The sequence below is a fragment of the Carcharhinus amblyrhynchos genome, chromosome 35, assembly GCF_965287045.1.
Source record: "Carcharhinus amblyrhynchos chromosome 35, sCarAmb.v2.hapA, whole genome shotgun sequence".
NCBI classification, from domain to species: Eukaryota; Metazoa; Chordata; class Chondrichthyes; order Carcharhiniformes; family Carcharhinidae; genus Carcharhinus; species Carcharhinus amblyrhynchos.
The window spans coordinates 15,161,030-15,177,334 of NC_137358.1; the positions used below are offsets into that span (position 1 = coordinate 15,161,030).

The 16,305-nt window shown below is 46.3% G+C and overlaps 1 protein-coding gene across 1 annotated transcript in view; it reads right to left on the minus strand.

Annotated features, from left to right (window-relative positions):
- Positions 1 to 1,411: 1,411 nt before the first annotated feature.
- The window catches only part of LOC145361608 (ubinuclein-2-like), an 80,948-nt gene continuing 66,054 nt past the window's right edge, over positions 1,412 to 16,305 (minus strand). Inside the window, exons 15-17 of the mRNA XM_080217464.1 lie at positions 15,158 to 15,416; positions 8,958 to 9,038; positions 1,412 to 2,833 (exon numbers count right to left, since the gene is read on the minus strand). Coding sequence (XP_080073590.1) covers positions 2,784 to 2,833; positions 8,958 to 9,038; positions 15,158 to 15,416 — 390 coding nt within the window. The 3' untranslated portion in view covers positions 1,412 to 2,783. The remainder of the gene's footprint in view (positions 2,834 to 8,957; positions 9,039 to 15,157; positions 15,417 to 16,305) is intronic.

A 16,305-nucleotide genomic window follows, 5' to 3' on the forward strand; every position in this document is an offset into this window, starting at 1 on the left:
AGGTCAGCCCGAGTAAATGGCCAAGGCCAGGGTATGTACCACAGCACAACCACCAGAAATTCCATGTTCAGCAGATCTGCAGAAACGAACGCTGATATTTCAGAAACTGGCTGCTTTAAGAAAAAAACCCCACACTTACCCGCCCCTCAAAAAGAAAGACAAGTTGCGAGTTCAATTCATGTTTGCATGTTTATATATTTTAGAAATTCTCTGCTTGTCCCTGACAGATGCTCACTCGGGCTGGGCTCCCATAGCTTCAGTAGGAGAGTGTGCTTTGTTTCACCAGAGTATGTTTGCAAACTACTAGAGCTGGTGGTTCAGCACTGCCTGGTCTTCAGCGTAGTAGCTGCGGGTTCGCTCTCCATGCCACCTCCCTCAAGCCACAAAGGCACGTTGTCAATTCCGAGTGCTGGAATATCCCAAAGCTCAGTAGAAATTTTGAAAACTAAACTGGAACCAGCAGAGCTGGTGTGAGATGGTTGGCGCTCAGATTGCTGCTCCCTGCAGTGCCTACTTCAATCCATCATATTTACGGTGAGGGGTTAATGCAACAGCCTGGGGAATAGCTCAACATTCGTTTCTTGGAGATGATGCAAGATCTGGTTTAAAGAGCCCCAACCACCTCTTTTAGTTGAACAATGATAAAGGACGTCAGCCACCTCCCTGCCGGTGCCCCAAGGGATCTGGAATGCACCAATCCTCACCATCTTCCTCATGGCCTCATTCAGTGATGTGACATTCAACAAGGCCAGGGTTTCCAACACCAAGACTCCAGGGGGAAGGCTTATCCCACTCCAATTTGAAGCAATATTATTGTAAAGAAAAGGATGAACCAAATGAGTTCTTCAACCCTGCAGGCTGGAGTCTAAAAAATGGGGATACCGAGCTTGTGGGTTCCTCCTACCACTCCACCCCCCAGCATCTCCTCCCCTCCCTTGAAGGTGCCAACATTTACAGGTAGATTGTGTTCCAGGCAACATTCAGTCTCATATCTCACCCAAATGTGGGGAGGGGGGTAGCTCAAAGTAATTTGTACAGTTCTTGGGACAAACCAATTTCTTCTCTCTGTCCATCAGCTCCCCCCACCCCCCTGCCAATCAATAACCTACCTGACCTGCAGCATTGTTCAACCACAGAGTGCATCACAGGCCAAACCAATGCTGCCTGTGCCTTTCTTATACACAATGCAATCTGTCTGAGTCCAAGGACATAAACCCGAGTTTATTTTTCCACTCTTTATTGTGGAGGGCATAGAGTTAACAGCTGTATGGCCCAGGCTGACATGACAGAGACACACCGGAAACCAATCTGGCTCATCCTGGTTTGAAAACCCAAGGCAGAGCTTCATCAATGTGGGACAAGCCCTGAGCTGGAACTCCAATCTCAGAGAAGGGCAGCAGATGCTTAAAGCTGGCAGGAACATCGTTTTTAATGCTTTGTCTCTCGGAGGGGAGAATGTTAATTACCGCACTGTACAACCTCAGAACTTTCACCAAGAAATGTAGCTGATTTGAGTGCGAGTTAATAGAAGGTTCTCAATCAGATTACAACAGGAATTGCAAACATTGCAGGTGTATATCACAACACGAATTATAAATCCCCCCCCCGACACCCGCCACGCAATCCTTCCGTCCCTGAAGTTCGGCTGGAGTGGCTGAAGGAATCAGTGCAGTCGTTGCTGCTGCCCTGCCCAGCACTGGCTAAATGGCAGACTGCCACAGAATAGACAATGTCGAATTACATTAGAAGTTGATCCTGGGCTGCCCAAAGGTCTTCTCAAAGTAATGTGTACAGTTCTTGGGACAAATCAGTTCCCCCCCCCAACAACCCTAACCCTAACCCCATCCCCACCAATCAACAGCCTGTCTGATTTGCAGCATTGTTTCATTATGTGATAACAGTCAGGTCCTTGTTGAGGGCATTCCAGTCAAACACTCACCTGCCCATCTGCCTAAGGATGGGTCAGAAGATTGTGACCTTGCCAGACTGATTTACTGCTCTCTTCAGCACCTCAAATTTTGCCCACTAGGTTAAGGTACCTCCTCACTTCCTCAAAACCACCACCCCCTACCTCCTTGTTCTTCATTCCAATGTCTCACCACCTTCTGTACATAAGGCCGACTGGGTATTGGATAAATAGAACATTTAAAAAAAACAGTCATTAGTCCTGAATCTGAGCAGATCTTCAGCTTTACTCCTTACACAGCCCTGGGCTCCACTGGCCTCAGGCTCTGCTCAGCTTTGCTTCCTTGGCCCCAGACCTATCTCCCTCAGGACCCAGGCCCCAGGCCTAACACCTACCTCTCCCAGGCCCCAGGCCTACCTCTCCCAGGCCCCACACCTACCTCCCCCCAGGCACCACTCCCTGCTCGGTTTCACTCCCACGGGAACCCAAGGCTGCTCGACACACCCTTGTGAAAAAAAAGCTGTGCTTTTTGAGTGACCCCTTTGCTTTGGAATCCTACTTCAGCATTTCAGTTCACCTTTTAAACCACTGAACTGTTCCTCAGGCATGGCTGAAGTCCTCCCAGTTAGCAGACCTGTCAGACTCAGGTTCAATAAGGTCCCATTTGTAAATCAACTCAACTCGGTAAATTTTTCCCATTTCCACAGTGTTCTGGGTCAGAAGTGTTATAAACGTAACAAAAGGAAAACACCCTCAGTCATGTACCCAGCAAGAGACCTCCGAATCGGTGGAGGCAACTAGACCAATTGGGAAACTTCAATGCAACATATCCCATGTGATGCTGTCCATTGCCACCTTGCAGAGGGTTCAGAGGCCATTATGATTTCCGTTGGACCTTTGAAGAATCTCCCTGGCTTTGGTTGCCATCTGGGGGAAGAGGAGAAAGTGGGAATATTAACAATGGGCAGAGTGATTATGGTTAAGTACAGAATCATACATTCATACAGCATAGGAGAGCATAAGACCCAGTGTGCTTCTGCCCGGGTTCCAGAAAGAGTCATCCGATTGGTTGCGTTTCTTGCTCTTTTCTTTCACTCCTCCTATTTTCTTCCTTTTTTATGACCCCTTGAGCCTGCTCTGCCATTCAGTAACATCAATGTCAGCACTTCCCATCCCTATCCCAGGAAATACTCAGTGCCCAAAAATCCATCGATCTGAGTCTTCAGTGTAACCAATGTCTGAGAATCCACAGCAATCTGGGGATAGAGAATTCCAAAGATTCACAACCCCCTGAGTGAACAAATCGTGGTCCGAAATGCAAGATTGTGATCCCTAATTCGAGACTGCCCCAGCCAGGGGAAACAAACCTTGTGTCTCCACCACTTAACAGTCTCAGACTCTAGTAGGTTAAAAAAATATATTATCCGATTTCTATAAACTGTGGAGAATTCAGGCCCAGTCTATCGAATCTTTCATAAGAAAACTTATTAATTTCAGCAGTGAGGGCAGCACGATGTTGAGCACTGCTGCCTCACATCACCAAGGACCCAGTTTCGATTCCCAGCTTGATTCACTGTCTGTGCAAAGATTGCACCTTCTCCCTGTGTCTGTGTGGGTTTCCTCAGCTCCAGTTTCCTCCCACAGTCTGAAAGATGTGCTGGTTAGGTGCACTGGCCATGCTAAATTCTCCCTTAGTGTACCTGAACAGGTGTCAGAGTGTGGCGACTAGGGGATTTTCACAATAACTTCATTGCACTGTTAATGTAAGCCTACTTGTGACACTAATAAAATAAAAATTTATGTAACTCAACCTAGTGAACCCTATTTAAGTACATCTTTCAATAGACATGGAGCCCAAAACTCCTCATAAATTGGTTTCACCAAAGCCCAACATAACTGCTAGATGACTTTTTATTCTTAAATGCCAACCTTCTTGTAATAAAGATCAATATATCATTTGCCTTTCCAACTGTTTGATGTATCTTCTTGTTAATTTTTAAATATTTATCCAATTCCCTTACTCATTCAGGCCTTCAGACAGCACTTTCCAGAACTCATGATGCCAACAATTACTCATCTTCCAATGATTTTTCTACCAATTATCTTACATCTGTGTCCTCTGGTTATCAATTGTTCTGTTACTGGAAACAGTTTCTTCCTGCAAAATCTGTCAGTTTTGAACACCTCTACTAAATTTCTCCTTCACTGTTTCTGCTGGGGGAACAATCCCAGTTTCTCCAGTCTTTCCACATGAACTGAAGTCCCTCTTCCCTGGCCCCACAGTGGCACATCTGTTAGCACTGCTGCCTCACAACAATAGGGTTTGATTCAGGCCTTGGGCAGCTGTTTGTGTGGAGTCTGTTCCCTCCCACAGTCCAAAGATGTGCCGGTTAGGCAGATTGGCCATGGTAAATGTGCAGAGTTACTAGGATAGGACTAGGGTGTAGGTCCGGGTAAAGTGTTCTTTCAGAGAGCTGGTGCAAACTCAATGGGCTGAATGGCCTCCTTCTGCACTGGAGGAATTCTATTCTGATAAAGCTCCTCTACAAGACCTGTCATCCTGTCTCAAGTGTGGTACTTAGAATTGGACACAATACTCCAGCAGAGGTCTAACCCATATTTTATAAAGACTTAGCAAAACTTCCTTGCTTTTGTACTCTATGCCTCTATTTAGAAAGCCCAGGGTCCCACTTAAAAAAAAGAAGCCTCAACTTTTCCTGTCCCCTTCAAAGATTTGTTTGAAAACCCCGCGTCTCACTGTTCCTGCACCACTTTAAAATCTTGTTTATATTACCTTGTCTCATGTTGCTGTCCTAACTGCCTTGTTTTACAAAATGCAGCCCATTTTGGAACATTGAATCTATACTGTGACCTTTCACCTCCACTTAAACCCTTTCTCTGAAATATCCCATACACTTATAGTCTGAATGCAACAACCTTCACTCCTCATGCACATGGCCATCTGAGTATTGTTCTTAAGGTCTCTCTTGCTGCAATCTCTCATAGCTACAGGTTAATATCCAACCCATTTCTCTCCTTATTTAGTTCTGATGAAGAGTCAAACAGACTTGAAGTCCTGGTTCTCTCTTCCCTATAGATGCTGCCAGGACTGCTGAGTCTTTCCAGCATTCTCTACCTCATTTCAGAATAGTTTGCTTAAAGCCAGTTTCACAGCTTAACGACTGATGATGGGACTTGAGCCACCTCAGAGGAGGCCACGGCAGGGAAAGGTGATACGAGCGACTTCACTGGATTTGATGAGCCAGAGGCACTGGGTTCAAATCTCATTCTGGCAATCTGTGAAACTAACTTCAATAGCCTATTTTAAATTCAGTTTAATATCTTTTCTGGTGTTTCTGCAGTCCCACATTATAAGGATGACTCTTCAAAGCCCTGAAATGCCCAGTGCATTAGCGAATTCTAGGGAGGGTGATAAATGTGGTCTTGCCAGCAGCTCCCATATCCTGAGAGAGCAAATATAAAGCTTTCATTATCGGACGGAAGTGGGGGATTTGCAAGGTTTTGGTATCTGGCTGTTGGTGGACGGCTGTTTCTGTAGCTAAGCATCCACGGCTGCCTGACTCTGTCCTTTGGAAGGGGTGTTGTTGACCCCTGGGATTGCATCAATACTTGCTGCGAGTCTCCAGGCATGTTATGGGGCGGAACAGGGGTTAGCACTGCTGCCTCACAGCGCCAGTTTTGATTCCAGCTTCGGATTACCATCTGTGCAGAGTTCACATGTTCTTCTTGTGGCTTCATGGGTTCCGCTGGGTGCTCTGGTTTTCTCCCACAGTCCAAAAGACATGATGGCTTGGTGCATTGTTCATGCTAAATTCTCCCTCAGTGTATCCGAACAGGTGCTGGAGTGTGACGACTAGGGGATTTTCACAGTAACTTCATTGCAGTTTTAAGTTTAAAAGTTTATACATTAGTGTTACAAGTAGGCTTACATTAACACTTCAACAGGCAGAGAATTCCAGAGATTCACCACCCTTTGAGTGAAGAAGTTCCTCAACTCCGTTCTAAACCACCCCCCCTTTATCTTGAGGCTGTGCCCCCAAGTCCTACTATCCTTTCTGAGCGGGAAGAGTCTCTCCACCTCTATCCTATCCATCCCATTCATCATCTTATACGTCTCAATGAGATCTCCCCTCATTCTTCTAAACTCTTAACGAGTACAAGCCTAGTTTATTCAGCCTCTCCTCATAGCTCAACCCCCTCACTCCGGCATCAGCCCAGTAAACCTCCTCTGCACTCCCTCCAAGGCCAAAATATCCTTGTGTAAGTACGGCGCCCAAAACTGCACACAGTACTCCAGCTGCGGCCTCACCAATGCCCTGTACAGTTGCAGCAAGACCTCCCTACTTTTATATTCAATCCCCCTCACTATGAAGGCCAGCATCCCATTCGCCTTCCTGACCACCTGCTGCACCTGCAAGCTGGGTTTTTGCGACTCATGCACAAGGACCCCGAGGTCCCTCTGCACCGTCGCCTGCTGCAGTTTTTTGCCCCGTAAGTAATAATCCTTCCTACCATTATTCCTACTAAAGTGGACCACCTCGCACTTGCCAACATTAAATTCCATTTGCCATTTCCTGGCCCATTTGCCCAGCCTATCTAGATCCTTCTGTAGACTCTCCACACCCTCCGCACAATTTGCCTTTCCACCAATCTTGGTGTCATCAGCAAATTTCGACACCATACACTCGGTTCCCTCCTCCAGATCATCTATATAAATGGTAAATAGCTGAGGCCCCAGCACCGACCCCTGGGGCACTCCACTAGTCACCATCCGCCACTCCGAATAGCACCCATTGACCCCCACTCTCTGCCTCCTATTTGACAACCAATCCTCTATCCATGCTAACACCCTACCCCCAACTCCATGTCCCCTGACCTTCTGCAATAACCTCTTGTGTGGTACCTTGTCAAATGCCTTCTGAAAATCCAGAAAGACCACATCCACCGGCTCTCCTCTAGCCACCGCCCTAGACACATCCTCATAGAACTCCAGTAAATTTGTCAGACACGACTTCCCTTTAACGAAACCGTGCTGCGTCTGCTCTATCAAGCAGTTCCCCTCAAGATGCCTCGCTATTTCCTCCTTGATGACGGATTGTAACATTTTACCTACAACAGACGTTAAACCAACCGGCCTATAATTCCCTGCCTTTTGCCTGGCACCCTTCTTAAACAACGGCGTAACATTAGCCGTTTTCCAATCTTCCAGCACTTCCCCGGAATCCAGCGACGTCTGGAAAATAACCACCAAGGCACCCACTATCACCTCCGCCATTTCTTTCAGAACCCTCGGATGCATTCCATCCGGTCCTGGCGACTTGTCCACAATCAGCCCCTTCAGTCTGTCGAGCACCGCCTCTCTAGTAACAATAATGTCATTAAGACCCTCCAGTCCTACCACCTTTCCATCTCTAACACCCGGCAAATTACTCACGTCCTCCTCCGTGAAGACCGAAACAAAAAAGTTATTCAAGACCTCAGCCATATCCCCATCCCCTACCACTAAGTCCCCCTTCTCATCCTCTAAGGGACCAACGTTCACCCTAGCCAGCCTCTTCCTTTTTATATATTTATAAAAACTCTTGCTATCCTTTTTTATATTAAGCGCTAGCCCAGCTTCATAGTTTCTCCTACCCTTCTTTATCAACTTCTTTGTCAATCTTTGTTGACATGTAAACCTCTCCCAATCCTCTTCTCGCCCACTACTCTTAGCTACTCTAAACGTCTCCGCTTTTAATTTAACACTTTCCTTCACCTCCTTCGTTATCCATGGCTTATTACCCCTCCTCCTACTGTCCTTTTTGACCATCGGAATAAATTTCTGCTGAGCACCAAGAAAGATCTCCTTAAAGATCCCCCACTGCTCCTCAGCAGACCAACGCGCTCCCCCAGTCCACATTCGCCAATTCCTCTCTCATCCTACCGTACTCCCCTCTGTTCAAACAAAGGACGCGTGTCCAGGAACCCACTTTCTCCTCCTCCATCTGCACCAGAAACTCCACCATACAATGATCACTCTCCCCAAGAGGATCCTTCACCGCAAGGTCCCTAATTCTACCCGCCTCATTACATAACACCAGATCCAAGATAGCTCGCTCCCTTGTCGGCTCCAACACACACTGCTCAAGGAAACTATCCCGGCAGCATTCCAAGAACTCCTCCTTGAGCCCACCGCGTCCAACATGGGTCGACCAATCAATATGCAGATTGAAATCCCCCATAACTACGGCCGTCCCATTCCTGCATGCCGCACTTATTTGTGCGTTAACAGCCCGCCCCACCTCCAGATCATTATTCGGGGGCCTATAGACGACACCCACCAGCATCTTCCTCCCTTTGCTGTTCCTAATCTCTACCCACAACGATTCCACTTTCTGCTCCTTGGCTCCAATATCATCCCTTGCTATCCTTAATCAGCACAGCTACGGCCCCCCCTTTTTCCTCCTGCCTATCCTTCCTAAACACTTGATACCCCTGGACATTCAGCTCCCAGTCCGTCACCTTGCAGCCACGTCTCTGTAATGGCCACCAGATCGTATCCATTTGTGCCGATCTGCGCCACCAGCTCATCCACTTTATTCCGAATGCTTCGTGCATTCAGATAAAGTGCCTTCAAGGTTATCCCTTATCCCCGTAATCACACATATTTACCCTGCTAATCCCTCTAACCCACGCATCCTAGGACACTAAGAGGCAAGTTAGCATGGCCAATTAACCTTACCCGCCTATCTTTGAACTGTGGAAGGAACTGGAGCACCCGGAGGAAATGCACGCAGACAGGGAATCCAACCCGGGTGCCTGACTGTGAGGCAGCAGTGCCTTTGCTGCCCTAAGTGTGGATTCTAATACAGTTCATGATGCAGTGGTTTGAGAGCAGTGTTGAGAGCAGTGGTGTCGCTAACTGGCGCCCTCGCTGGGGAGAAACTTTGGTCTGGAGCTGATTCAGCAAGTCATGATTCACCACCACCCTCACTGCAGTGAAACCGAAAACGTTTACTGTAAGGAACACTGTGCAAAAACAGAATAGTACCTGTATAGGCCTGTTGTAAATGGGCTGGCACACTTGATCGGGAAAGCTGTGCAGAACCAGACTGCAAACCTTTCAAAATACCTGTCAGGAAGAAGGAGAGAATTTGAGTGGTCAAACAGCTCATCTGTCTCCTTTATCAGAGAGCCAAGCTTCCATATCCTGACGGCACAAGTCTTCAGGGAATGTTAAAGCTTTGGAATTAGATAGCACACAAGATCATTCAAAGCAGCAAGCAAACCTGTGCCATCTCTTTGTAAGCACTACCAAGCAGTCCCGTCCCACCTCACACCCTCCTGCCCCAAAGTCATGCACATTTTTCCTTTTCAAACATTAATCTAATTGCCTTTTGAAAATTATTAACCCAATTCTATCACCTTTGCAGGCAGTACATTCCAGATCATAATAAATTGCACCCTCACCCTCCCCTAGTCTTTGGCCAAGAAACCTGTGTATTTAAGTTTTCAACTCTCCTTCCAGGGCAAACAGTTTCTCCTTATTCACTCGAGCAAAACTCCACGTGATTTTTAAACATCTCCATGAAATTTCCTTATCTTTTCTACTCTCAAGAGCAATCCCAATGTCTCCAGTCTCTTCATTTCACTGAACTCCCTTGTGTCGTTTGATCAGATCCGCGCAGCAGCCTTTCCAAGGCCTTGACATCCTTCCTAAATGTGGTGCCCGAGATTGAACACAATATTCTCGCTGCGGCACAAGCAGTGATTCCTAAAAGAATTTGCACAATTCCCCTGGTTTTGTGATGCATGTCTCTATGTATTTTCTAAAGACTTCTTAACTTGTCTTGCCATCTTCGAGAGAGAAAGGGTGTGGGTAGATCCCCACATCTTCCTCTGTTCCAGCAACCACATTAAATATGTTTTAAAATGATTTTGGTTCTATTGCTTCCTTCCATTCTTCATGCATCACTTCACAGAGTGCAGCCAAAAACTATTTATGACATTTCGCCTTCTTCGAATCTGCTCATTTTACCACTGTGCCCATGTCCTATAAGACCATATGACATAGCAGCAGAATTGGGCCACTTGGCCCATCACATCTGCTCTGCCATTCAATCATGGCTGATATTTTTTGCACCCCAGTTCACCTGCCTTTTCCCCAAAACCTCTGATCCCCTTATTAATCAAGAACCTATCTATCTCTGTCTTAAAGACACTCAATGACCTGGCCTCCACAGCCTTCTATGGCAAAGAGTTCCACAGGTTCACCACTCTCTGGCTGAAAAAATTCCTCCTCGTCTCTGTTTTAAAGGATTGTCCCTTTAGCCTGAGGTTGTGCCCCCTAGTTCTAGTTTTTCCTACTAGTGGAAACATCCTCTCCACGTCCATTCTATCCGAGCCTCAGTATCCTGTAAGTTTCAATAAAATCCTCTCCTCATCTTCTAATTTCCAACGAGTACAGACTCAGAGTCCTCAACCATCCTCCTGAAATCTGCTGTAAACCTCCTTGATATTGATATTGATAAACTCGCTGGGGTCTTCTAAAAGACTTCTGGATGAGTATATGGGGTTTTATGGGATTGGGGGTTATAGATAGGTCTATAGATTGGTAGGTGTTGATGTGATTGGCACACCTCGTGGGCCGAAGGGCCTGTTTGTGCTGTAGTGTTCTATGTTCTATGTTCTATTACTTTTGTGCCATAGAGCTTTGAAATTATGGCCTGTACTCTCAGTTATTAATATTTCTCAAAAATAGCAGTGGTCCTAATACTTGCCCCTGGAGGAGGTTGTTTCATATTTCCCCTCCCTTCTGACAAAAACCCATTCACAACGACTCGCTTTCTGCTGCTTAACCAATTTTGTACCTGGGCCACTGCACTGCCTATTTCACTCAATGGGCTTTACTTAGAAGAACATAAGAAATAGAAGCAGGAGTAGGCCATCTAGCCCTTCGAGCCTGCCCCGCCATTCAACAAGATCATGGCTGATCTGAAGTGGATCAGTTCCACTTTCCCGCTTTCTCCCCATAACCCTTAATTCCCTTGTCTATCAGAAACCTATCTACCCGTGACTTAAATATATTCAGCGAGGTAGCCTCCACCACTTCAATGGGCAGAGAATTCCAGAGACTCACCACCCTTTGAGTGAAGACGTTTCTTCTCAACTCCGATCTAAACTGCCACCACCACCTACTTATTTTGCCCTCTAGTTCTGCTATCCTTTCTAAGTGGGAAGAATCTCTCAACCTCTACCCTATCTAGCCCCTTTATTATCTTATACGTCTCTATAAGATCCCCCCTCAGCCTTAAACTCCAACGACTGCAGACCCAGGGAATTTGAGAAAAAAAAATTTCATCCAAGAGGATGGTGGGAACCTGGAATAGATTGCCTGGGAAGGTAGTGGAGGCTGGAAACTTTACCTTATTTGGATGAGCACTTGAACTATCATAACATTCAAACATATGGGACAAGTGCAGAAAATTGGGATAAGCGCGCCTTTAGTGGTAGTTATTGTCGGTGCGGACCCGATGGGCTGAAGGGCTTTTTCTGCGCTGTATGACTCTGTATGCAGTTTGGTGATTTTGATTTACAAGGTGGCTGGGGCTTCCACATCTTTGATCTACAAATGGGAGTTGGGAGCTAGCCTGTGTGACACTAATCCAGATATCATGTAGGAAAACCTGAAGTGCCAGTCAGTGGGTAGCACTATTAGCACTGAATCAGATTGCGGGTTCAAGCCCCATTCTGGAGACATGAACCCAAAATCCAGCCTGGAAATTCAGTGCTGGAGTGAGGGAATGTTGCACTGTCAGTGAATCTATCTGCATTCTTTCTAGTTGTACCACAGCTTGGTACAGCTCCTGCTCTGTTCAAGACTGAAAGAAACTACAAAGAGTCGTGAACGAAGCCCACTGCATCATTCAAACCAGCCTCCCATTCACCGACAGTCCACACTTCCCACTGTCTCGGAAAAGCAGCCAGTATAATCAAGGATCCCACGCATCCTGGACATACAATCACCAATCTTCTTCCACTGGGAAAAAGATACAAAAATCCGAGACCATGTACCAACAGCTTCTTCCCTGCTGCCATCAGACTTCTGAATGGATCTACCTTGCATTAAGTTGACTTTCTCTATACCCTAGCTATGACTCTAATGCTACATTCTACACTGTCTCCTTTCCTTCCCTATGTACGGTATGCTTTACTGTATGGAACACAAGAAACAATATTTTTCATTGTCTACTAATATATGTGACAATAATAACAAAACCAAGTCAGTTGAGACATCATACTGTTCCCTATTTGCCCTCTCAGATGGACACGGAAGATCCCACAGCACTATTTCGAAGTAAAGGGAATTTCTCTCCTGTGTCCTGACCGACATCAGATCCTCAATCAAAGCCTAAGGCAGATTACTCGATTTATTTAATTATCTCTGCAACTGAGGATGGGACGAGAGAATATTTTCAGCTGTTTTATTAGTTTACAAACAATATATCTCAAAACCTAATGAGTAGATTTCAACAGATCAGGCATGGTACAAAAAAGAATGGATTAGATTTTGGCAAATGTGCAGATCTGAACCCCAGGGATTTTTTTTTGAACGATCTCTTAATATTGGGACAACTTGACATTTTTTTAAAGTAGTTGTGGATTGTCTTATTTAGATTGTTATACAATGTTGTAGATTGTCACAGCTGTCAAAATGTGAGCAGAGTTTTCAGAGCAGGTTGTTGGATGAAGATTGGTTGAAGTCTCCTCAGCGAGATGGAGCTCTTAATAAAAAACTATTCTTCCAGCTTTGTAGATACAGAGCCACAAGGAAATGCTGTATCATTGCAATAACTCTTAGTCAACAGTGTCATGCTGTATAGGGCATTGGTGAGGCCGCAGCTGGAGTACTGTGTGCAGTTTTGGGCGCCGCACCTGCGCAAAGATATTTTGGCCTTGGAGGGAGTGCAGAGGAGGTTTACTAGGCTGATACCGGAGTTGAGGGGGTTAAGCTATGAGGAGAGGCTGAATAAACTAGGCTTGTACTCGTTGGAGTTTAGAAGAATGAGGGGAGATCTCATTGAGACGTATAAGATGATGAATGGGATGGATAGGATAGAGGTGGAGAGACTCTTCCTGCTCAAAAAAGACACTAGGACTAGGGGGCACAGCCTCAAGATAAAGGGGGGGGCGTTTTAGAACGGAGTTGAGGAGGAACTTCTTCACTCAAAGGGTGGTGAATCTCTGGAATTCTCTACCCGTTGAAGTGGTGGAGGCTGCCTCGTTAAATATTTTCAAGAAGCGGGTTGATGGGTTTTTGATAAGAGAGGGGATTAAGGGTTATGGGGAGAGGGCCGGAAAGTGGAACTGAGCCACGACAGATCAGCCATGATCTTATTGAATGGCGGGGCAGGCTCGAAGGGCCAGATGGCCTACTCCTGCTCCTATTTCTTATGTTCTTATGGAGACATGAGGTTTGCTGAGCGAGCTACTTGTGGGAGATTGTGGTGTGCAAACTGGCTGCTATGTTTCCCCACAGCACTGATTATACTTCAAGATGTACTTCATTGGCTGCAGTGAGAAAAGATTTGCAGGACTATGGAAAAAAGGCTGGGGAGTGGGACTAATTGAGTTGCTTTTGCAGAGCTCTAATATGGAAGTGACAGGACAAATGGCTGCTCTCTGTGCTACAGCATTTTATGACTCTCAACTCCCCTTTCCCAATATATATTAATTCATTTCCTTTCAGTATGGGTTGATTGAAACCAAATCAATATTATTGGATTTAATTCCCACTAGCTGCCAGGTTGGGTGACTGTATGGAGTTTGTACGTTCTCCCCATGTCTGCAGGGGAGGAGTTCCAGGATAGCATGGTGGCACATTAGTTAGCACTGCTGCCTCAATGCTAGGGACCCAGGTTCATTTCCAACCTGTTTGCAGTTTGCATGTTCTCCCCAGGTGTGCGTGGGTTTCCTCCAGGTGCTCTGGTTTTCTCCCACGCTCCAAAGGTGAGGTGGATTGCCATGCTAAATGTGTAGAGAGGGGACAGGGGAACACAGCCTATGTAGGATGCTCTCTCAAAGACTTGGTGCAGACCTGATGGGCCGAGTGGCCTCCTTCTGCATGGTATAATCCTTTGATTTTTACTCAATAAGGATGAAGGAACTGTGATATTTTAGGATAATGAGGAGATGATGGCTTGATAGTGAAGTCACTCATTTAATACCCAGCCAATGTTTTGGAGGCAGCAGTTCAAATACCAACCTGGCGGCTAGTGGAAGTTAAATGCAATAATAGAAATCTGGGATTCCAAAGCTGGCTACAGTAACGGTGACCCTGAAACTATCACTGATTGTTGTAAAAACCCATCTGGTTCACTCATGTTCTTAACGGAAGGAAATGTGCCATCCTGACCTGGTCTGGCCTACATGTGACTCCAGGCCCACAGCAATATGGGTGACCCTTAACTGCCCTCTGAATTGACCAAGCAAACCACTTAGTTCAAGGGCAATTTGGGATGGGCAGCAAGTGCTGGTCTTACCAGTGACGCCCACATCCCATTCAAGAATAAAGAAAATTGGAATTGACACTATCCCTGTTCACTTGCTGTCCTTGCCCTTCCTTAAGGCATAGGAGCAGATTTAAACCACTCAGCCCATGGCGTCTGCTCCACCATTCAATCACATTTAATATTTTTCTCATCTCCATTCTCCTGCCTTTTCCCCATAACCTGTGATCCCCTTATTAATCAAGAACCTATCCATCTTTGTCTTAAAAGACCCTCAATGACCCTGGCCTCCACAGCCTTCGGCGGCAAAGAGTTCCACAGATTCACCACTCTCTGGCTGAAGAAATTCCTCCTCATCTGTTTTAAAGGATCGTCCCTTTAGCCTGAGGTTGTGCCCTCTCGTTCCAGTGGTTGAAGGTTTGTAGAAGCCAACATTTACTGTACAAACCCATTGTTTATCAGGCAAGATTAGGTATGAAACAGCAAGCCTGCAGTTCATCCTAATGGCCAGAAAACCCTCTCTGACAACCTGTTGCTTTCTCTTCTGGTCTTGCTCCGAGCCATGCAAAGTGACTAACTGTTGAAGCGTGATTTATACAGGAGAGATGAACCTCCGGCACCTCGCCATCTGCATAACAATATCTGATCTTGGTGCTTCTCTGGATCATCCATGTGTCCGTGACAGTTTCCCTGTGTCCCCCGAAACCATGCCCCTTTCATCCCAGCAATCCTGAGTACTTACTTTGTGTTAAGTTGTGCTGGTACGTGACTGAGGTAGATCCAGTAGGCGCAGTGGTGGAGACGTCCGATTCCGAAGCAAAGCTGAGCAGGTTGAGCGGGAGCTGGAAGGGCAGGGAGACGGGAACAAGACCGCCCAACATGCTGAATGCTGCCGCTGAGTTCAGAGACGCTGACGTCGCATTCAGGTTTGTTACATTCAGGGGTGACGTCATTAGGGTCAGAGGTGATGTGTTTGCCAATAAGGTCGATCCAGCTGTTGCCTGGAACAACAACAACAACTTGTATTTGTATAGCACTTTTAATGCAGTAAATATACCAAAATTCCTCACAGGGGTATTATCAAAGATAAAGTAGAAGGAGCTATTAGGATAGATGGCAGTCAAAAATGTAGATTTTAAGGAACTTCCTGAAGTGTTGGGTGAGTGATCGAATCAATGGCAGATGCTGTACAATTTGCATAAGTGTGAGTTTATTCACTTTGGAAGCAAAAGCAAGGAGACAGATTACTACCTGAATAGCTGTAACTTGGGAGGAGCGAGCGAGCGTGAAGCAGGACCTGGGTGTCCGTGTGCATCAGTCACTGAAGGTAAGCATGCAGGTGCAGCAGGCGGAAAAGAAGGCAAATGGCATGTTGGCCTTCATTGCGAGAGGTTTCGAGTACAGAATCAGGGATGTAGCACTATATAGGGATTTGGTGAGACCACAACTAGAATAATGTGTGCAGTTTTGGTCTCCTTTTCTGAGGAAGGGGGTTCTTGCTCTCAAGGGAGTGAGTTTACCAGGCTGATTCCAGGGATGGTGGGACTGATGTATGAGAAGAGATTGACTAGGTTAGGACTGCTTTCGCTGGCTGGAGTTCAGTAGAGATAGGATAGATGCAGGGAGGATGTTCCCGGTGGTGGGGGAGTTCAGAACCAGGGGTCACAATCTGAGGATTCAGGATAGACCATTTATAGAACATAGAACATCACAGCGCACAACAGGCCCTTCGGCCCACGATGTTGCGCCGACCCATTAAGGAAAAAGCAATGACCCTCTAACCTAAACCAATCCCTTTCCATCCATAAACCTATCCACGGACCTCAAACGCCCCCAAACTTGGCGCATCTACAACTGCAGCAGGCAGGGCATTCCATTCCCCCACCACCC